Source organism: Abrus precatorius, unplaced genomic scaffold (assembly GCF_003935025.1).
Source record: "Abrus precatorius isolate BTA unplaced genomic scaffold, Abrus_2018 Scaffold3, whole genome shotgun sequence".
In the NCBI taxonomy this organism is placed as follows: Eukaryota; Viridiplantae; Streptophyta; class Magnoliopsida; order Fabales; family Fabaceae; genus Abrus; species Abrus precatorius.
The window spans coordinates 22057846-22080981 of NW_020874373.1; the positions used below are offsets into that span (position 1 = coordinate 22057846).

General features: G+C 36.6%; 1 protein-coding gene across 1 annotated transcript in view; it reads right to left on the reverse strand.

Annotated features, from left to right (window-relative positions):
• The window catches only part of LOC113861789 (DNA replication ATP-dependent helicase/nuclease DNA2), a 37083-nt gene that overhangs the window by 7696 nt on the left and 6251 nt on the right, over positions 1-23136 (reverse strand). Inside the window, exons 9-27 of the mRNA XM_027494817.1 lie at positions 22585-22695; positions 22341-22437; positions 22087-22169; positions 19766-19831; positions 18074-18229; positions 17866-17921; positions 17727-17784; positions 17540-17650; positions 17409-17465; positions 16753-16887; positions 16385-16621; positions 6824-6898; positions 6542-6657; positions 6361-6433; positions 6152-6256; positions 5863-6030; positions 5458-5527; positions 5222-5373; positions 918-995 (exon numbers count right to left, since the gene is read on the reverse strand). Of these exons, the coding sequence (XP_027350618.1) occupies positions 918-995; positions 5222-5373; positions 5458-5527; positions 5863-6030; positions 6152-6256; positions 6361-6433; positions 6542-6657; positions 6824-6898; positions 16385-16621; positions 16753-16887; positions 17409-17465; positions 17540-17650; positions 17727-17784; positions 17866-17921; positions 18074-18229; positions 19766-19831; positions 22087-22169; positions 22341-22437; positions 22585-22695 (2004 nt within the window). The remainder of the gene's footprint in view (positions 1-917; positions 996-5221; positions 5374-5457; positions 5528-5862; positions 6031-6151; positions 6257-6360; positions 6434-6541; positions 6658-6823; positions 6899-16384; positions 16622-16752; positions 16888-17408; positions 17466-17539; positions 17651-17726; positions 17785-17865; positions 17922-18073; positions 18230-19765; positions 19832-22086; positions 22170-22340; positions 22438-22584; positions 22696-23136) is intronic.

A 23136-nucleotide genomic window follows, 5' to 3' on the forward strand; every position in this document is an offset into this window, starting at 1 on the left:
TTCATTTATTAGATCCTCGTACGCTTTGTATAAATTTAGACCTTTGGGTCAAATGCATATTTTGTCTCTAATTTTCAAGTATGACTCAACCATCTTTGATGATTTGCTCACATGTAGAGAAGACCTTTGGGTCAAATGTATATTTTGTCTCTAATTTTCAAGTATGACTCAACCATCTTTGATGATTTGCTCACATGTAGAGAAGACCTTTGGGTCAAATGCAATATTTCATCTCTAATTTTAAAGTATGACCCAAAAACATCTTAGATGATTTGCTCACATGTAGAGAAGACCTTTGGAGGCACCAGTGAGGAGAGTGGATGGCATATCTTTTAGTCCAATAAAACAGGTAGAGAGAAACCCAGAAGAACCTTAAAGGAACTTATTAAAAGAGATTTTGTTATTAATAATATTTCTTAAAGTTTTTTGAACGAACTCAATGGTGTCATGTGATACATGTAACTGACCTCATCTAGTGGGATAAGGCTTGGTTGTTGTTGTTGTTGTACCACAAAAGTAGAAGTTAATATCATTAAATACATGATTGTAGTCTAAAAGGAAACAATAATCACATTTAGAGTAATTTGCCTTCAAGATAAATCAAGAATTAACATAAGATCTACTTTAGTAATGTTCGTTAATTCTAATTTGTGATATAACCAATCCTAAATGTTTGTTAGAATTTGAATTCACCCCTTCTAAACTAATTGCACTTTTAATTTCTGACTTTTCTATTTTCTCGCTAATTCATCTTATTAATTGATTATGTTTAGATAGTTAGATTGCAATTATGTGGTACGTAACAGCACAATTCTTGTGGAGACAATGACCTTTTATACTACTTGACAATAAAGGTGCACTTTCGATCTATCAGCAACACAGTAAAAGAACAAAAAACGCAGAGTCTGAACACATACCTGCACAAGTGGTGGCAGTTGATAATGATCCCCAACAAGTACAAACGTTGAAGCAAATGTTAGAGGGCCCAAGGACACCTGAAATGGAAATATTTGCATCATAATTATATAAGAACAAACATCTATTTCTTTTTCTTAATGTGTCCTGTGTCATGCAATGGTCTTGTATTTTACAAAGCTAGTCCCAAGCCCTGATAAATAAAGAGGGCATTGTTGGGAACCAATAACCCACATTAAAAAATCTTATGACATTAATCAATACAATATTGTGCTCATGTTAGTTCATAACACACTGCATGGATCAAATACAGCACAAAATGCACTACAAACAACCACTACATCAACAATTCAGCATTCATTTGTTGCAAAAGGTATGGGTTATCACATTTTCCCTGGGATGGATGGGGCTAAAGAAGCCACCCTTGGGAGTAGGATTCATTGTTGCATTTGTAATATTAGAACCACATGCGCCACCAAGAAATTAAGCTGGTTACAGCACAAGTTAATGATTTAAACACTTCAGGTTTTAAACTTTGATGCACAAGTTAGAGCAAGAAACAGGATGGGTAATATTGTTACTTGAAAGACTATTACGGTGAGTGAAGGCTTATAGATCAGATAATAGATTTAGAAATTGATATTGAAAGGAATAGTAGATTTCAAAATTGTTCACCCCAAAATGGGAGGTAAATTTTTGGGAAGATTTGGAAGGATAGCTCTAAAGAAAAGATGGAGCAGGGGGTCATCCAAATGATCATGTAGGAACTAGGAAGTGAAGCAAATGGTACAGTTTCATGATGGATAAGGTGGCATTCAAACGAATGAATATGAACACAAGAAAGAAAATAGGAAAGGCTCACATTAGGAGAGAAACAATCCTAGACTGGAGGATGACTCTGGTTGAAAGAAGAAGAAACAATTGATAGCCATGTATGGGAATTCATGTGAACTACACAGCAGAAAATAGTATATATATGTACTGAAAGTAATAAATACAGGGACTTATATAAAATAGTAAGCACACATACACAAACTGAAAGTAATAAATGTACACGTGATCTAACTAGTTTCTAGCCTAATAGAACTGTTTTTGTAGAATGTCTATTTTTTGTCTATTTTTCAGTTGCCTATGGTGAATACTGAATACCGATGATCAAACTGTGATGTCTACAGCGGAGACCAGGTGCTCAATCGGAAACCAACATTTTGAACCAGATAATCCTCCATATCTTCCATTAGATTTTGTAAAACTCAGTCATTAGTGTTCACAGCCAATGTTACTGTTCACCGACCTTCCTGTTCCACTTTTGTGGCTGCTGTTAAGCTTGTCTGACTTGCCTCATTGAGACAATTCTGGATCTGTGAACTCTTTTTCATTTCGGGCTTCATGCAACTTTGTTTGGTCTCTTTTTCCTCTGTCCAGGCCTCTTTCTCTCTCTTGTTGGCTGCTCATGGCATCTTCCACCCAAGGCTGATGTCTCTAATTTTACCAACTTAGTCACTGCACCACTCTTCATTAATATCCTCTATGACTTCCTTCATTCAATGATAATGGACTGAAGAGAAAAAAATAGAGATTCGAAAGAGCCCAAACACTTGGTTTTGCTTATTCATTCTAATTTGGAGAAAGGCCATGTGGATGCACAACTAGGCAATTGGTCATTGATGTATGTTATGAGCCAAGATTATTATTTAGGCCTAGGTTTATTTCTGAGTAGTTTCATTATATTAGTAAACGCTTATTTATGATTTTGGTTCCTAAAAAAAAAAGTTTCACATTTTAAATTTAGAGGCATCACTTGGCAATGATTCGACTTCGAAAGCACAAATTTGGGAATTTGGGAAAAATTAGAGTTCAAACCAAATGGTTGGGGGTGAGGGAGGAAGAGGTTGGCAACATCGACCAATAGCAGCAATGTCAATGGAAGAGGGGCGGTTGATGGCGACTGGCAAGGGGTTAGCAGAGTGGATGTCGTAGTCACAGGCAAGGCAGAGAGAGGTGGCATCAGCTTTGCAGGTTGTAACAGCCTGACAACTTATTTGGGACTGACGACTGTCTCCACAAACCAATACGAGACTTTTCAGTGTGCTTTGTCCTCACTCGCACACTTCCCGAGAGCTTCTCAGAAGGTCACTCATCCCATAATTGCTCCAAGTTAAGCACGCTTAACTTTGGAGTTCTTAAGTGATAGGCCACCGAAAAGTAAATGCATTTTGTTAGTATAGATAGTCCTAATCAATTCCTTTAAGCTATCCTTAATTGTATACACAGTCTCTAGATCCCCCTTTCATTCCGACGTAAGTTTGATTCATTCATGTGCCCCTTACCGCCAGAAACCTGCCAGGTAGTCGCTCCTTGTCCGTGCCACATTGCACCGGCGATCATTCCCCGCCATCGCCTAGCGCCTGGGTGTCACACAGGTGACATGAGCAGGAGCTTGCTCTCAGATTTTGTAGAGAGAGACACAAGGGTGGCAAAGAAGGGAGAAAGAGAGAGAGGCATGTTGTTCATTGACAAGGACATATAAAGTTGAGAGTTTGTTTTCCCTTGTCGATGTCGTTGATCTATGCCTCTCAAGAAGCAGCAATCCATTAGCAAGAAATCCACAGGTTCTTGGGTTGCTGTTGTTTTATCATTCCCAAGTCCCATCTTAATTCTAGAGTGTGTCACCATCTCTTCTAAATAACTACAGTTACAAACTACTAGTTTGGGGGCAAGGTTCAATCTGATATACTTTTTGGTGAAGAAAAACTACTTGTTCATGGGTTATGTGTTGACTACCATTGGGGGTCACATCAACCGTTACACTTGCAGGTCCACAACTAGCTTTCGCATCATTCTAGGAGTCATCTCCTGGAAATGAAAGAAACAGCCTACTGTCTCTCAATCCCCAACTGAAGCTACGTACAAGGCATTAGTTAGTCTCACTTATAAGCTCCTTTGGTTAAATATCCTTTTGACATCACTTCAAAACTTGGAACTCTCAGCCATGATATTCTGTAAAATGTCTCTGCTATATACCTTGCTTCAAATCCTACATTACATGAACGATCAGAACATGTTATCATCATCGGCTGCAATTTTATTTGAGAACATGATTATTCTGGTTTTATGAAGCTGATAGGACTGGTACAGACATACAAAAAATAGTTCTTGAATTTTTATTGAGAAAAACCTAATTTCCAAACCAGTACCATGTAGATAGTGATTCAGAATTTAAGTGAAAATGTTACACTGATTACTACCAGAGTTATTTGAGATAACTCCACTCTCCCAACCTTTCCAATTATCAATTACAAAAACACACTCACTTATCCCTCATATCCTTATTTATAACAGTGACTAATACAAAAATTACGGTTGGCATACCCACTTGATGGCTATTTATTTAATTTCCCGCCTATTTCCTTCCATCTCTTTGTTAGGGTCCAGAGACAAAATTCAGTAAGAATTAAAGAAGAAAAAAAACTTTTATTAATTACTTGAAGAACTTGGATTACAAGAATTTCCCCAGAGCGACAACTCCTCCCAGAGATTCTGTTATTCCCCAAAAAGTCCCCTAATAACCAAAACTGACTGCTTAAATAAAGAATAGCTAAACTTATCGAATCCTTATCTCTTTAAACAAACTAAAGCTAAACTAATCTAATCCTTATCTCTTCTAACAAACTATTTGAAGCTTATCTTATTCAAAATCCTAACTAACTTCCTAATAAGCCCTTGTTACTGATTATTGGCTTTCTACTTACGGGAATAAACCTGCCAAACAGTAGGCTTCATCAGACTTGCATACAAGAGCCTTCATTACGGGTTTGGGTCCCATCACTCTTTCTGTGGTACACCTTTGTGAACCTATCAGAAGCTTATTCAGGACTCAACATCAACTAGCTGATACGTTAATGAAGTCCCTTACAACAACCAAGTTTCATCCTCTAGTATGAATGTTGGGAACCTCTGATACTTTCCTCCCAACTTGAGAGGAAGTATTACAATTAGATAATGTTGGTTTGTTAGTTTAGTTAGTTATTCAGTTACCTACAGTAGTTTCATTTAGTCACTTGATTTTTTTCATTAGTAGTCTATACTAGCTCAGTACATACTAATTCATTCTCAACTCAATATTGATGTATGTTCATTCTAATAATATCATTATATGAAAAGCAAAGAATGAATTATAATGTTAATATAGAGAGATTTTCTGCTCTGATCACCCATTTCCTATCGTATGACCTGTAAATAATGAGCACCAATAATAAGGATCACATGTACCCTGTAAAATATATGAAAGGAATAAGAAGCATACTGGTAGAGTTGTCTGTCCAGCTTCATCCATGATGCATACATCAAATCTCATGTTGCCAAGCAACGGACTAGAAATGCCAAGACAAGTAACTGCAACAACTTTGACTAGTTCTAACCTTGTTTTTATATCTTCAACACTATGCACATTTGTTGCTGAAATAGAAACTACTGTCAAAATATTTAATACAAATATTATTGCCACTTAAAAGGGAGAATAAAAGAAATAAATTGGCAAACCTGAGAGGCAGTGCCCTCTGACCTCCTCATTCACTACATCATCTCTTCCAATACGTACAAAATCAATGCCCTACATCCATTTATATTATAATGACATGTAAAAAGTAGAAATTTAAGAAAATAAGGGAACAATATATTATAGTCATTTGGATAACAAAGGCAAGCATCAATAAAGAAAATTTAGTACTCCACAAGGGACATCAATCAAGTGAATGTAGTCTATGCAGTCATGAAAGGATTCAATGAGGGAATCAGAGAATAAATATATTGCTTCATATTTTTCCAATCAATCATATCTTAGAGGACAATTTAAATAAATGGCATGCATTCTTTTCCTGCAACAGAGCAACCATATTTAATGACATGATAATACATGAAGACAATATAAAATGTGGACATGGATACCTGTGCTTTTAATTTGATGAGCAAATTATCAACAGCCGAATTAGTATAGGCTGTAAGTAAAATGGATGTTCCTCTAATCAACAAGGCTTTCACAGCATGGACCATGGTGGATGTCTTCCCTGTTCCAGGCATCCCTAATATAAGTGCATAATCTTTTGCCGTAAGTATCTGCAAATTAGTAACAAAGCAGAGTTACAAAGAAAAATCATTTTAATGATAAATTTAGGAATAAATCAACTTACGCAATAAATTTAGGAAACTAAATCAAGAAGTTTTGGCTTGTGCAAACCTTGAGAATTGCTCGACGTTGATCATCATTCAAACTCTTCTCCGACCAAACATAGGATATTGCTGGATCCTGGCTAACTAAAGATCCAGTGTCAAATCTAGGAGCCTAGAGTCAGCAATCCGTAGTGACAGAGAAAAGGAGCAAGCAGTTAGCAAAGATAGTGATTTTGGGAGACAGTAAATCATACAGAAATGTGGCAAGTAATTCACCTCAAGGTCAACAATCATCCTCCGCAGATGAGCACTTTGATCATTTTGTAGAAAAAGTTGTACAAGATTAAACCTACAGTTAAAAATTAAAATGATAAAAATAATTATACAATTAAATAACTTTTAATACCAGCAGACACTTTAAATTAAATCTTGAATGAAGCAGTAGTTAGAGAAGCACCTCATAATGGCAAATGAAGTCACAACTTCATCCTTATCAATTCTCCAGACCTGCTGAACAAGATCATGTGCAGTGGAAGAACTCCCGGGTATTCGTAATCGCTTAGAAAAAGAAACCTAGGGGAATTTTACAAAGAAATTTTAAAAGATCAATTAAGTAAGATATAACTGTCCCACCAAGGATTATGTCAGTCTTTGGGATATTTTCTTGTAAAGACAAGCATACATAGTAAACCTTAAGGTACAAATTAGTAAAACATCAAACAGAAAAGGAAATACTCACAGATACATGGATCTGGCTAATATCAGATATGACCCCCTTTGTAATAATTTGATGGCTAGATTCATTACTCAATATCTAAAAAGTAAACACAAAAGTAGTTACAAATTGAAACATTATTAATATTATGAATCAGTAATGAAATAAGATCCATAAAGCAACCCACTTATCAAGGCAGTTATTAAAATGTCCATTTTATGGGCAGAAAATTTCATAGTTAGTTTTACTATTTTAAGTCAGCTTTCATGCAGGAGAATGACCTAGTACAAATGTTCCAAAACTCGGCTCAGACCAGCCAGTTGGACTGGTGGACCAAAAATTGGCTAATTGACCAGTCCAAATATCATATCGGATCTGATATGCAATACAGCCTGTACAAACTAGCAAAACTTGGCCAGATTTCTGGAAAAACAGCCACTAGGTGAGCGTCGCCCATTAAACAGCGCTCACCATCAAGTCATTGATGTCTTGGTTGAACCAACATGCACCCTTGCAATCCTATGGACATATCATTCCCTCCATCTTAGCAAAGGTCCACCCAAGAACCATGAGATATTTGGGAATAAGATGAACCTGGGATTCAAACCCACTCCAGCTCTTATGCCAAATGATATGACCAAATGCACTTACTGTCATGCCAAAAGCTTAAGCTGTTAGCAGAGATGCAATTCTTGATATATAACACCCTGCATCATATACAAGCCCTTCCCAACTTAAGCCATTGGGCATGAGCCATTATGTTGAACCCAACCCACAGACCCAACACACGTCCTCACAACCAGGGCATATCAAAATGTAAAGGATGTATTTACAGCAATTTGCAATACCAACCTAGTTTTGCTACTCAAGGGAGTATAGTAAGGTCAGTCAACTAAAGAAGCCTCCTATTTGGGCTAAAGAGATTAATCACCTAGGTCCTACTTTGGAAGATTTAGTGAAGCGGTTGTATAATTTAGGTTTAGGAGTGTGACCATACAATATTCATCAAATAGGTAGCTTGTCGTTGCATTTAGCTAATGAGTAAATTTTCAGTACTCCTGTAGTACCTACCCCCCTCTTTCCATATTTATCAGTTTTTTTCTTATTTTCCTTTTAGAAAAAAAAAAACTAAATTAGAATAAAATAACCATACATGCCAAGTGCTGTGCTTTGCTTTAAAGGGAAGGAAGTACATATTCTAGGAGTACTGAAAAAATTTTCCTAGCTAATGTTTGTATGTTGAAGACATTGCGATTATATTGAGCAACAATAAGAGAATGAGCAAATTGAAGATTTTTCTCTAATGTCTAGACCATATTCCAAACAAGGTCTGGGGAATCTTAAATATTTCTGTAGCAGAGGCTGAACTAATGGAATCCAAAATATTTGAGACCCAAGTGGAGCCACCAGGTCCAAAACTTATAACAAAAGGAGTTCCTCTAACTGACCCGCAACTACAGGTTAGGGAGTTAGACATAGCTTTTCCAGTGAGTGGTGCAATAATATGTAAAGGGATCACGGCCACTCAAAAGTGGAATCCTTTTTAAATGCAAATTGGGTAGGATACCCTATATATCAAAAATACATTATAGGATACTGTCTTTCTAAGAGGTGATTTGATACCATGGAAGAGTAAGAAGCAGACAGTGGCAAGATCAAGTGTGAAAACAGAATAATGTGCTATGGCAAACTACTAGTAAAGTCAAGTGGGTAAGACCCACTATGAAACCTTGGTGTGATAACCAAGAGGTCAAAATATCGGATCAATCCAATATTTCAGGAGAGGACTAAGCATATTGAGATGGAATGTCATTTTGTTTTGAGAGGAAAACCTTATACCTATCTTCCATGTTAGGACATCACAAAGGCTTTGACTAGAATACACAAATTTATTCCACCTGTACAAGCTGAGCATAATTAATATAGCTTAAGGTTCATACCTTATTAGGTCATTGTTTAGATTCAGAATAGAGAGAAACAAAAGAAAATAAGAAATTTCTTCTGAAAATGTTAATCTGAATGTAGAGATCCAAAAAACTACGTGTACATCTAGGCTTTGCACCACTCATATCTCATAAAAAGAATACTAACTACTATTCTGCTGCATTTGTAAAATATACAGTGGTCATGCTAACATCTCAACTGACATCTAAACTAAACAAGGTTATATACTCTAACATTCCCCCTCAAACTCACGGTGATTGACTAAGAAAAATTCCATCAAACACTGAATTTGGTGTGCAGAACTGAAAATCAGAAGTGAGAGAACCCTAGTGAGAATGTCAACATATTGGTCCAACGCAAAAATGTGACTGACAATCAAGCTCTTGTTGATGACTTTCTCACAAACAAAGATGCCAATCTCCATATGCTTGGTTCTAGCAAGAAGTTCAAGTGACGTGATATATGTCCCTGTGAAAGAGTCAATAACTTCACCAATTTGGCCAATTACAAGAACACAAGTTAAAAAGATTCAGAATGCCTTAAATGGCTTGTGCTAAAAACTTTGGCAAAATCTCGCCACTCAAAAAGGAAATTAAAGAGAAAGATATCATGATTTATAATGTTATCAATGTTTTAGAGAAAGAATTTCAGGTACTTGAGATCAATAATACAAAATGATGGGGAAATTAATTATGTTAGTCATAGAATACAAGCTGGGTGGTTCAAATGGAGAAAGACATCAGAATTTATTTGTGAAGTAACCGTAAAATACCTATCAAGCTGAAAGAAAAATTTTACCTTACAGCAATACGACCAGCTATCCTTTATGGTAGTGAATGTGGGCCTTAAAGGAACATGAGAAAAAATGGGAAGTGACAGAAATGAAAATGCTAAGGTGGATGAGTAAACACACAAGAAAGGATAAGATACAAAATGATAGTATATACGAGAATATTGAAGTAGCACCTATAGTAGAAAAGATGACTGAAAATCGCCTAAAGTGGTTTGGTCGTGCAGAAAACACCTTTGGAGGTGCCAGGAGAATGAATTACATGATTCTTACTCCAATAAAGAAGGATCGAGGGGTACCCAAAAGAACCTTCGACAAAGTTATTAAAAGAAACTTTTTGATTAACCAAATTTCTAAAAATTTGGTTTTTGACTGAGCACAATAGCATTGTGTAATCCATGTAACTGACATCACCTAGTAAGATAAGCCTGGATTATTGTTATTGTTATCAAGGTAGTTAAAATCGGGATTTTACTTTAAATCGTAAAGGAGAGTGAAAATCGTAAATTGAATCATAAGATTTTATAAAATTCATATATATGATATAAATTCATATTATTCATATAAAATATCATAAATTAAGGGAAAAAAGTTTCAAATCAGTAAAAGTACTTAAACAACGTAGCACTCACAAATCATAATTTATTCCATAAGAATGTAATGCATTTACATGAATAAAAAACAGACCAGAACAGAAAAGATGTAAGAACAATAATAGATTTAGTTGCAGACCAGGTTGCACGCACTAGGAGGACTGTTGAATGTTGACAACAATGTTAGGGTTCAAAGCTGCTAAAGGCAAATTAGATTCCATAAAAAGGAAATATATGAAAGAAGCGTACGATAGGGTTCAACAAAATAAACTTTGCGAGAAATTTTCAAAATCGAAGTGAAATCGTAAAATCCCACAATTTGAGGGATTTTATGATTCAAATCGGGATTTTACAAGGATTTTACTCAATTAGGATTTTATCCACAATTTAAATCGGTGAGACTTCCAAAATCGTAAAATCGTAAGATTTTAAGATTCAAATCGGGATTTTAACTACCTTGATTGTTATTGTTTTAGAGAAAGAATTCATGGTGTGAACTGCGAAGCAATTAGGATATCTATTTTATTTGGGGAGTTTTGGGCCTTTCTTGTTAGTTTTTTAATTAGGGACCTCCATCATTTGTGCCTAAAGTTTTCATAATTTTAGACTTTTTTATGTTAGACTACAAATAGCCTCATGAACGCTGCAAAACAACAAAATCTTTGTTGTTTGAATTGTAAAAGTGGAATTTTTTCTTTCTAACATTCTTTGAGAACTAATTTTTGTTAGAAATCAATAAGCTACACATCAGAAGATAGAGAAGAGGAAGGAAGGATACTCTGAAAAACTCAAAATTGATCTCATTCCACGTGTATCTCAGAATTACAGCATTATATATACGAGAAGAGAAACTGGCTACTGGTACAACCAGTAACTAACTGACTTAGTTACAGCTGCTACAACAGATTGAAATATCTCAGAAAGCTATTATATCATTACACCAACATTGTCACCTCAAACTCAAGAGGGTTGGTTGACTGAAAGTGAATCAACTACATTGAGTTTGCTTCTAAGATTACAAAAAGTGCTACATCTTACTCCTTTTGTTAATATGTCTGCAAGATGGTCATGAGAAGGAAATATGGAATACTATGAGTTGACAATAATTCTTTCTCTGACAAAATGTAAGTCTAGCTCCATATATTTTATTCTTGAGTAAAGAACTGGATTACGATGAGCCAGAGATACAGTAAAGTAGTCACAGTACACAATGGGTGAAGGTGAAGGAACTTTAAGCTCTTGAAGAAGAGATTTGATCCACAGAATTTCAGCCACTGCAACAGCTATATATGGTATTCAGTTTCAGCACTTGACCTAGCAACAAGAGTTTATTTCCTTGATCACCAAGAAACTAGATCAGGTCCAACTTAGATGCATGAGCCAGATATTGAAGCTGAAGCTATGAACTGTGTTGACGAGTCTCCCAAACCAGGGCCTAGGTGTTTTAGCCCATAGAGTGCTTTGTTGAGCTTGAAAACAAGTGACTTGTTTGCAACTTCAAAGCCAAGAGGCTAAATCATATAGACCACTTCATCTAAATGGCCATTTAAAAGGGCATTATTAATGTCGAGTTGTTGAATAGACCACTCCTGTGAGAGCCAGGGTAAGGATTATTCTCAGTGAAAAGCTTCACCACAAGCAAAAACGTTTCAGTGTTGTCAAATCATTCTTGTTGCTGAATGCTTTTGTAACAACACGGGCTTTGTATTTATTTATGGTACCATCAAGGTTTTTGTTGAGACGAAAGACACTTATATCCTATGGCTTGTCTGTGTGAAGGAAGAGTAACCAAAGTCATAATACTGGCAAGAAGAGCAGAGTATTCAGCAGTCATTGCTAAGAGGCACTTACGATCAGAGAGAGCTAGTTTTATTGGAGTTGTTTCCACATGCATAATCAGCAGGGTATGATGCAATCTGGGTTTGAAAATACCAGACTTGGACCTTGTTTGCATAAAATGAGTTGAGGTAGGTCCTAATCAGGTGTATCCAGAAAGGGCAAAGGTGCTGGATCAGGTGCAAGTGCAAGAGTGCCATTGCCATCCAAATTAGGTTCATTATGTGTGTTGTCGCAGCAACAAAACCTGGGAAAATTTGGAATTTGAGCCCCAGATGCAAAACAGGAGTCACAGGTTTATAAGGAGATTCCTAAAAGGCTGAAGAATATAGAAATTTGTGCTCATTGAAGAGAACATCCTTCGAAATGTAGACTATTCCATCAGGGGCCATACATGTGTAACATTTGTGGCATCATGAGTAACCGGGAAATATACATGCTTTGGAATGAAACCATAGCTTGCGCTGATTATGTAGCCTGATAAATCAGTAGCAAACACAGCCAAACATACATAGAAAAAAGTAATCAGGGTCTTTGCCAAAGAACTTGATATATGGCATTTCTCCATTGATGGAGAAAGAAGGTAAATGATTAATAATGTAGACTGATAAGGCCTGGGTTCACCATGGGTCAATAGAACCACTGGCCCATGAAGGAAAAGGAGGCCCAAAACAGTGGATTGTGTATGAACGAAGGAAGAAGAAAAATGCTGACGAGGCTTACGGTTAAGGGAGAAGATTTAGTGATATATAGATTCACATTTTGTGGGAGGGGGATATGATTATTACTTACCGTTATTGCCTTGGTGTAGGAGCTTAGCTCTTGGCAGAGGAGATTTCTCTCTTCTCTGAATTTCCTTTCTTTACATATTCCATAAATATAGCATCCATCATTTTATTCACATTTACATTTCTTAATTCTTCATTGTTTGTTGGTTCTGGTGTTATTGGGTGTCTATCAATTGGTCCGACCTGCCAGATTCTTCGTCGAGACGCTGAATGCACCGAGGAGAAAAGGGAACCAATCGAAACCAGAGGAACCAGTGACGGAGGTAGAAATGGAAGCTCGGGTGGGACTAGTGGAGAATGAACTAGCTAGGATGCGAGTGTCGATGGAGGAATTTCAGGAGACGATAAGGCAGGAAGCGAAGGAAATCCAATCAAAGCTCATTGAGCTCTTGTCACGTAATTCTGGCAAGAATTCTGATGATGACAGAGAAGACTCAGTTAAGAAGAAAGGGGTCGACTAATGGGGGAAAGAAATTTAGAGGGGATGTTGGTATGAAACCTCTGGAGGGTGAACCTCTTGATGAATTTCGTCAATCGGTGAAGAAGATCGAACTTCCATCGTTTAATGGTAAAAACCAAGCGGGGTGAATATCCAGAGCAGAGATTTATTTCAAGGTACAGGAAACGAGCGAAGCAGTACACGTGAATCTTGCTCAGTTGTGCATGGAGGGAGGAACAATCCATTTTTTCAATGCTTTGGTGAATAACTATGATGAGCTAACATGGGCTCATTTGAAGGAGGAGTTATTAGATAGGTATGGAGGTTTGGAGGAGGGAGGAGGGAAGTGTATTCGATCAGCTCACGTCATTGAAACAAACCAGCACTATTGAGGAGTATATCCAAACTTTTGAGACATTGGTAGCACAGGTGCCCAAATTAATAGATGATCAATATTTTTCATATTCCACCCATGGTTTAAGCGAAGAAACTCGAGCTCGCCTCAGGAGCTTGCACGTGGTGGCCCCATTGACAAGGGAGAAGCTGATGAATGCAGCCAGAGCAGTAGAGTCAGAGATTGGAATGAGAAACACGAGGGGATGGCAGAGAAAAGGAGAGACGCGTGTGGTAGGGATGGGTCAAACTGGTTTTAAGAGTTACTCTTCTATTTCAGGCCCAATAATCCCTAAGCAGCAAGGAGCCGATGGAGGAGTAGATGGGCCCGGCCCATATTTCAGAAACGAGAAGGTGGATAAAAACAAAATTGGGCCTCGTGACAGAGGGGCCAAACATATGGCCTATCAGGAGCTATTAGACCGAAGGAAAAAGGGCCTTTACTTTAAGTGCGGAGGCACCTATGGCCCAATGCATCAATGTCCTATTAAGCAATTACGGGTTATTATGATGGATAATGAATTACTCGTGGAAAGTGAGGAGGAAAAATATGTGGCTGAAGACGCTTACGAGGATGAGGGCAAAAGAGGCAAAGGGGAATGCAGTGTTATTAATCTCTTTGACTTAAACCTAGAACGACGAAACCCCCCACGTACACTCAAGCTGAAAGGGCAGGTGAATGAGCTATCTCTCTTCTTACTCGTGGACAGTGGGGTGACCCACAACTTCATTTCGAAGCGTTTGGTAGAGGCTATGGGTTGGAGTTGGCAGCCCACCAAAAATATGCGTATTTTGATGGGTGACAGTTATAAGGCTGAAACTCAAGGTATTTGTCACGGAATCGGAGTGGAAGTGGATGGTGAGAAATTTAAAGTAGATGCGGTGCTGTTTGATTTGAAGGATATTGACATGATATTGGGAATGACATGGTTAGCTTCATTGGGTGAAATGAGGGTTGATTGGAGAAAGCAGATTATGAGGATTTCCACAGACCGTGGCACAAAAATATTGAAAGGGGTGGATTGTGAAGAATCATTAGCAGCCTCTCTCCAAGGAATAATTGGGGATAACATGGAGATACAAGAAAGAAGGCTGTCAGAGAAACAGTATGGGGAGTTAGAAGCAGTGTTGAATGGCTTTGAGGATGTGTTTGCTGAACCAAGAGGTTTGCCTCCAGTACGATCCAAGGAGCATCAAATCATTTTAAAGCCAGGACAAGAGCCCATAAATGTCAAGCCATATCACTACCCTTATCATCAGAAGAATGAGATCGAGAAACAGGTCCAAGAGTTGATGAAAATTGGGCACATAAGGCACAGCCACAGTGCCTATTCCAGCCCTATAATTTTGGTCAAAAAGAAGGATAATAAATGGAGGATGTGTGTGGACTATAGGGTCCTGAATAAAGCCACCGTTCCAGACAAATTTCCCATTCCTGTAATAGAGGAATTATTGGATGAATTACATGGAGCAAGGTTTTTTTCCAAGCTGGACCTCGAAGTCTGGTTATCATCAAGTGCGAATGAAAGTGGAGGACATCCCGAAAACAGCATTTCGAACCCATGAAAGACATTACGAATATCTTGTAATGCCTTTTGGGCTCATGAATGCTCCATCTACGTTTCAAGCGCTGATGAATGAGGTATTTCATAATCTACTTAGAAGGGGAGTGTTAGTATTTTTTGACGATATACTTGTGTATAATGCCAGTTGGGAGGAACATTTGGCTCACTTGAGAACAGTTCTGGGAATCTTGAGACAACAGAAGTTATACGCAAACAAGGGAAAGTGCAGTTTTGCCCAGGAGAGTGTAGAATATTTGGGGGCATGTGATATCCGTGCAGGGAGTTCAGGTTGACCCCGCCAAAGTCAAGAGCGTAATGGAGTGGCCAATTCCAAAGAATGTGAAGGGAGTAAGGAGATTCCTAGGGCTTACGGGGTGCTATCGTAAGTTCATTAGGAATTATGAGAAAATTGCAAAACCACTTACAGAGTTAACCAAGAAGGACGGGTGTAAATGGAATCGCAGGGCGCAACAAGCATTTGAAGAGTTGAAGCAAGAGAAGATTTCTGTCTTCTCTAAGTTTCCTTTCTTTACATATTCCATAAATATAGCATCGATCATTTTATTCACATTTACAGTTCTTAATTCTTCATTGTTTGTTGGTTCTAGTGTTATTGGGTGTCTATCATAGACAGAGTAAGGAAAGCATGATCCCTAAACTTCAAGGTAGAGTCATTTGGGCTAGTAGTGCAAGGCCCATCTTGATAATGAGATGATGCTCTCTTTCAATGGTACCATTTTGATTATGAGTGTGAGAGCAAATGACACTAGTTTCATGACTTAATTTAGAGCAGATCTAGCATTGAACAGAGGCACAGCCACCATAGCAATCTCTTTTTCACCCAAATCAAGCTCCACCATGACTAAAGAAAGGATCACCACATCAATAATCGAGCTCCTTGGTATTTCTGTACACGTGCCATTTTGTTCCAATTCTATATTCTATTATATCTATGATTTTTCTGGGCATAATTCAATATTATGAATCTATAGACTGTTACATACTTATTTTGGATAGGCCCCTATTTTTCTTTGTATTTCCAAGTGAAACTTGAGAACTTTATTGTCTGCATTCTTCACAATAGCACTTATTCCCAATCCACTCTAGCTACATAGCATTTTTAAGGGTCACCATCCCACACCACATTCCAAAATTTACTTTTGATTTTATCAAACATGTAGACATGACATAACTAAATTCTCTTATTTTGAAATGACTATAAGGAAATTATTAATACCACATGATCTCCACTTCGAAGCATGCAATCTAAATCATTTTTCAAGGATGCACTAGAAGAGGAATCAGGAACTGCAGAAAGGGTAGAAGTATCTCGTATGAAACGATAAATGAAGCGATGATCTTTGAGATCTTTGTGATGCGGTATTCCTTGCGAAGCATCAAGAACAAGCGAAGAAAGGCCACCACTGTTTGGACTCTTCACACTATAAGATCGCCACACCTCTTTCTTTAAAAGCTGAAACAGTAGAGGGAGAAAAAATATATACCATATTACCAAAGAAGGGGAGCACTTCTTAAACCATAACAAACTAATTGAAAATAAATCTAGAGGGAAAAACAAAAACACACAGATTTTGAAAATTGCACCTCTGTCTCTTTGGCTTCTAAATCAATCAAACGATCCCAATGGCAGAGGAACTTCGAATATGAAGTTGTCATGTGATGAGTACGAGAATCAAACATTTCTCCCAACCCACTGCTCTCTGAGCTTCCACCATGTGCCTGAAGCATTATAGTCAAAGTGCCACAAAAAAATTAGACATTACCGAGAGTATATTATCATTCAAATTATGTTATGATAAACTCCATATAATAATTGTTTTCAATATTTTTCAATATAACATACTGCTAAACAAATTTGTGATTGTGATTTGTGACCATGGCAGATCTATACTAGATGAGATGACACTAGATTACAATAATAATGATTTGGAAGGAAAACAACTCAGCAATAGACATCAGCTATTGGCTGAATTCGTTAAATTAATAGCAATTTTAAATTATGGTTTCTTAATTAGGAGTAAAAATGCAACTGCCAAAATGTACATTTTTTTATTTATATATAGAAATCTATGAAAAAAAAACTTCAAAGTCATCTATGGTCCTATGCATTTACTATGTGTCTAAGTACATCATCATGGCTTTGAAAATTAAATTCAACAGTAGATACACCATACCAGGGTCAATGTCAACAGCAGTTATAACTTTGTGAAGTATCTAAACTTCCCAAGGTAAAGAAGTACCTTATGATAAATGTTACAAATATTAAGATGGCGACAACCTCTGCATATGCTAGGACTCTACAATCAGAAAACGAAGGCTTGTAAGAGCAATCTGAAAAAGTTGTTAAAGTAAATCATGGAAAAGCCTATACCTGTAACATTGGAGACAGTTGTTGCAAAGTTAATGCCCTAAGAATATCACTGGCTAGTTCATTACGTCGCATTATTAGCCCAATTAAGTCAGATCTTTGAACCACAATGCCCTTTGTCCATAACAAATAAAACAATATTACCTTTCATAAAAGAAAGTAACTGATAATTTAAAGCAACAAATCTTACCCGTGTCTGATCAGATTGGAGATAATACAGAAGACCAGACTCAATAGTCTTCTGGTACCTATTAACACAATCAAACAAAATAAATAAAATAATTTTAGAAAATTTCTTCTATATACAGTTAGAAATGAATAGTTTGCACCTTTCAGACATCAGGAGAGTGTACAAAATTACTTGGGCATCATGTTCCACTGATGACTGCAGATAAGACATGCAAGAGTCATAAGTGAAGAATATCGCCAACAATTAACATTAATATAATCTTACTGGTGTTTTAAACATGTTCATTGGAGTATATATATTTGATCTCACTTTTTTATGGTGGAATAGAAGTGAGGACCAGAACCTGCCTGGCTATTTGGTGTTTTTCCAGTTTTGAACTCTAGTGGCATGATCTTCTCCTCTGGCTCATCTTTTTGCGACTGAAATTTCACTTTGACTGAAGCATCAATCATCCCTTTCAAACCATACTTTGGAGCCCATGCCATCTCTTCAATATCAATCACCTGCACTAATCACATATGCCTCTAAAAGTATATATAATATTCATTTTATGGGAAATGTACAACATCAAGAACAATGACACGCACATATGAGTATGTCTTGGAAAATACATGTGCAATACATATCAACACTCACACTAGCAAAGGCTGCTCAAATAAAACACAAGCAATTAGACAAGAAATAAAATCATATGCAATACAAGAAAGAAAAGGCACAACAATAACCAAATTGCAATGTTATCAATGGCGGATGGTGGGTCATGGTGGAAAACAAAAAAAACTGCCATAAAATTATGGCGGATGGCAGAATAATGGCGGTCATATATATATATATTGCAAAATGTGATATAAAACTAGAAAACTAACTACATATAAAAAGGTTTTGAGAAAAAAAGAATAAAATGGTTGTACAATAGTGAAAAAAAACTGAAGTTATAAAAGGAAAGTAGAGAATTAAAATAAATATGGAGAAGGAAACTTGGAAGTGAAAACAGAAAAATGGAATCAAGAAAACAAAATAATAAGGAAAAACGAAAAAAATGGGAGAGTAAAACAGAATGGGAGAGGGAAAAACAGAACTGAAAAAAAAAAATAGGAGAGGAAAAAACTAAGAAAGAGGGGCAGAGCCCAGAGACACAAAATAGAAAATGGACGTCGGAAAACAGGGTCTTCCACTCACAGTTGCCAGAAAACAGCCGGAAAGGATGTCTTCACCGGCAAAAATGGTGAAGGAGAAATTGGCTTTAGAGAAGAAGGAAGAAAAATAGTGTAGAATCCTTCAGAAAATTTACCGCTTGAGAAGAGAAGGTAAAAATTTTAAGTGGAAAAAGTCTATTTTGTCCTTAAAAAACCCTAAAATACATAAAGCAAGGGCAAGATTGGAATTTCACTATCTATTTTGCCTTTAAAAAACCCTAAAATACATAAAACAAGGGCAAGATTGGAATTTCGCTCTCTTTCTCTATTACACTTCAACACCCACACCAAGACACTACAACTAGGGCTTAACCCCTGCGAAGAAATACTTCACAGCAGCAGCAGTGGCGGACCGCCGCTCCACAGCGCAGCACAATAGCCCACCGACACTCCACAGCGGCACAACAGCAATGAAGAAAGGAAGAAAATATGTGATTTAGGGTTTGGGCTCACGGATTATCTTTTTGGAGCAGGTCCAATCAATGGCCCAACACAATTTTTCCCACAAAAACACCATTTTTTTACATTTTCCGCCATGGCTGCCATTACCGACATGCGCGTAATGGCCGCCATGGCGCCGCCATTGAAAAACGCCAGAAAACGGTAATGCTTTAACGGCGGGGTCAAAAACTGCCACTGAATTCCGCCATGGCCGCCATTTAACAACACTGTCAAATTGTAAAAGCAGATGCATATTTGTGCACAATTAAACAATATAGGCTTAAGTGTTCCCTCCACTTGTTCAGTTATTAAAATATACTTCTACAAAATACATATCTATGTTTCCATAATAATATGTACAAGATCAGTTAGTGAAACATAACAGAACAGACTAAAGCTTGCCTCTGATATGCAAAGATTCTTCAGCCCATCTGCAAATCCAAAATTGACACTAGGATCATTTTTTTCCTGTATAAACACCAAGTATCAGTCACAATATTAATAGATGAAAACGCATTGTCAATTAAATATTTCAATGGAAATAAAATATGAGCCAATCTAACCAGTAATATAAAAATGAGAAGCATATTGTACTTTGGAAACAACAGCTACACATCTTATTGCTGAGAATTTAGGTAACTACATAAAAGCTCATCCATCCAAAACTACATAGGACCATGATAAAGTGCAGGACCAGAATTTGGGCCTGAATTCTGAAAGGCCCAGGATTTGGAAAGTTTATTGTAAGAAAAAAAAAACAAGGAGGGAGAATGTTGAGTTGGCCTGCTGATTACGAAAGCAAAGTAGAAATATAGATGGAAGGTGTAAATTATGCATTTTGCAGTGTTTTGGAGAGGGAAAACATTTTTTTCTTAGGAGCTCAGACTCTCGTTTAGGGTAAATAGGGATGGAAATGGGTCAAGCTGTCTAACAAGAGCCTACAGCCTAACTTTTTTAAAGTCTAGCCTAATTTAGCCTATTTAAGTAATAGGCTTAATTTAAGCTTTTTAAAAGGCTTAATTAATTGAATACATTAGGCTTGAACTTTAAAAAACCTATTAGAATACCTATTTAAGATTTATAAAATTAATAATTTAAGTTTTAAATAATTTATATAAAAATTATAATATAATATTATATTAAATAAATTAAATTTTTAAATGAATAAATCTTAAATTAGAATAATGCTAAACTGACTGATAGAGAGTCAGCTTAGCACTCCCAAAATGCAGGCCATGTGCAAGTACAAGGTAATGCGTCTCCTAGTTTCATCTAGGAGTAACTTGAAAAAAGAAAGGAAAGCAAATACCAACTGCAATAGGGGGCTCAAGCATTTGATTTATTGAGAACTAGTGGATCATAAATCTAAGCACATATGTTTTTGTTGTGGAGAGAAGTTTCAACAGTTACATTAGTGCCCTGAAAAGCAATTACGATTGCCAGACAAAGTTGGTGAATGAGGAAGTTTAGATTGTGGCCATTGAGGTAGACACAATTGAAGAAGAGGAAGCTTTGAATGTAGACTTATTGGTCTGTGTGGGCTTACCCGTGGCAGGTTAGATGAGGTGCAGACTATGAGAATGGAAAGAAAATTGAATGGGATCACAATATTAGTGATGACGGGCTGTGGGCATCACATAATTTCATTTTTCCCAATGTACCTGCTGCACTTGAGACTCTTGTAAACTACTTGTGAACTGGGCATTCAGTTGGGCAACAGTCATAGGGTTTCAACCAGAGATAAATGCTCCAATCTTAACATTCAATTGGGGGATGTTGACCTCAGTATAGATGCTTATGTGATGTAGGGAAACCACATAGAGGTCCTGACTATGTCCATGATTCAGCATCATTCCATAGTTTATTGGAGGAAGTTAGTAATGAGGAGTGTGCAGAAAAGTATCGAGTAGAAATTGAATCACTAGCAGCCACTGAACCAAATTAAAATTTTGCCCAACAGATAGAACTTATAAATATTCTTTATGGATTTACAAAGGTTTTCAGGGAACAATTATATTTCAGCATGAAACTCCTAATTGTTCTAGTGCTTGCTTAACTTTTTTGAATGATCATTAGATCTCAGGATCACATGGAAAAGCTTAGTCTTGGGAAAAAATAGAAGTATTAAAGCAGTAGGTGCAAGGTTCGATATACTCTAACGTCTGATTCTTTTAGCACAATTAATTCTTTTTGAACTATATTTCACCTTTCTTCAAACAATAATATATTCCACTTTAGTTAGATAGGGATCAGATCCTATCAAAGCTAGAATCAATACAGCCTCAACTTCCCTTCTACCCACTTTCATTCAGACAATAGCATCAATATTCTTTCCCAAGCATGGAACACCACAAATATAATTAGCATGGTACCTAAGATGATTTAAATGATATCTAAATGCTATACCCACTGAGATGGCTACAAGTTGACAAATCTGAAATACATATTATAGCGAAGGTACAAATAGACCATATGCCACTCAAATTGTAAGTTTCATTTGGCAACAGTAGAGGAATCTGAAATGATTCAATTGCAAGGTATGGACTTGAGTCCTACATTGGAAGTATGGGAATAGAGTGGGGTTTAAAAGGCCTTGGTCATTCCAACTACAACAACTAGCTTCTGTGGTATGGTTCTTGCAAGGTTCTTATCAGAATAATTTCTATTACAAAGGGCTTTTATAAATAATGTTTCAGAAATAGGCATAAAATATTTTGACGCACCTTCATATTTTTGAACTGCATGATCCAACTTAATATTCTAGGGATATCCTCACTCAAAGTTTTGCGAACATCATTTTCATTTACTGCAATGTACATATGCAGAAGAAATTAATAATGCTCTTGGAGGAAATGGTCCAGAGTCAACACTCAATAAGTTGCATCCGAGCAAACTTCCAGTTGATTAAGTTCCAAACTTTAATTGAGACATGTGTACATATAAAAAAAGTCATACATGTACAGACAGAATACCACACCTCCACACGCATACAAACTTTCAGTGTTTCTCTGTAACACCACTTCTGCATAATCTTGCATGAAATTTACTGTAGGACATTCTTTTGTAAGCCCAGCCTGCACCAACAAACCAAACCACACCCCAAGAATAATAAAATGAACAATAAAATATTTAATAAAAACAGAAGCTCAATTTCTGATTCATCAGAATAAGATTTATATATTATATACTGTCCTACAGGGTAGAGGATGAATTTTAGAGACCTGAAAAATTTGGTGAAGCAAGGTTCCAGTTAATGCGGCAATCGAGTTTTCATTGTGTTTTATCCTCTCATCTAAGACAGCTCTCCTTTGGCAACTAAAACTTGCAGCAACCTGTCATAAACCTTTGTATTAGAAATAAACATACATATGCACACCTAATCATATATCACAGAATACATTAAACAGCATACAAGGGCATTCACCACAGACAATCCAACCTGAAAAGAGTCTAGTGCCTTACACTTCAGAGCCATAAATGCCAAATGAGGATCAAATTTTCTAAATTGAACTAGAAAATAAATTGATCAAATTCTACAAGACTACACAAATTGCACATTACATATCTATTTCAACTACCAATTTTAAAGCATTGATGTGTAAGAAAAAAATATTTAAAGAACATCATTTTCAGGCATTTAAGTTAAATATAAACAATTTTTACCACAATTCCCTTTTATCTATGTACTATCTTCAATTTTACTTATAACATTACATTATTTTCTTCTTTCCATTCAATAAGTTATTGATAGATGAGAAAAGAGATTACAAAGA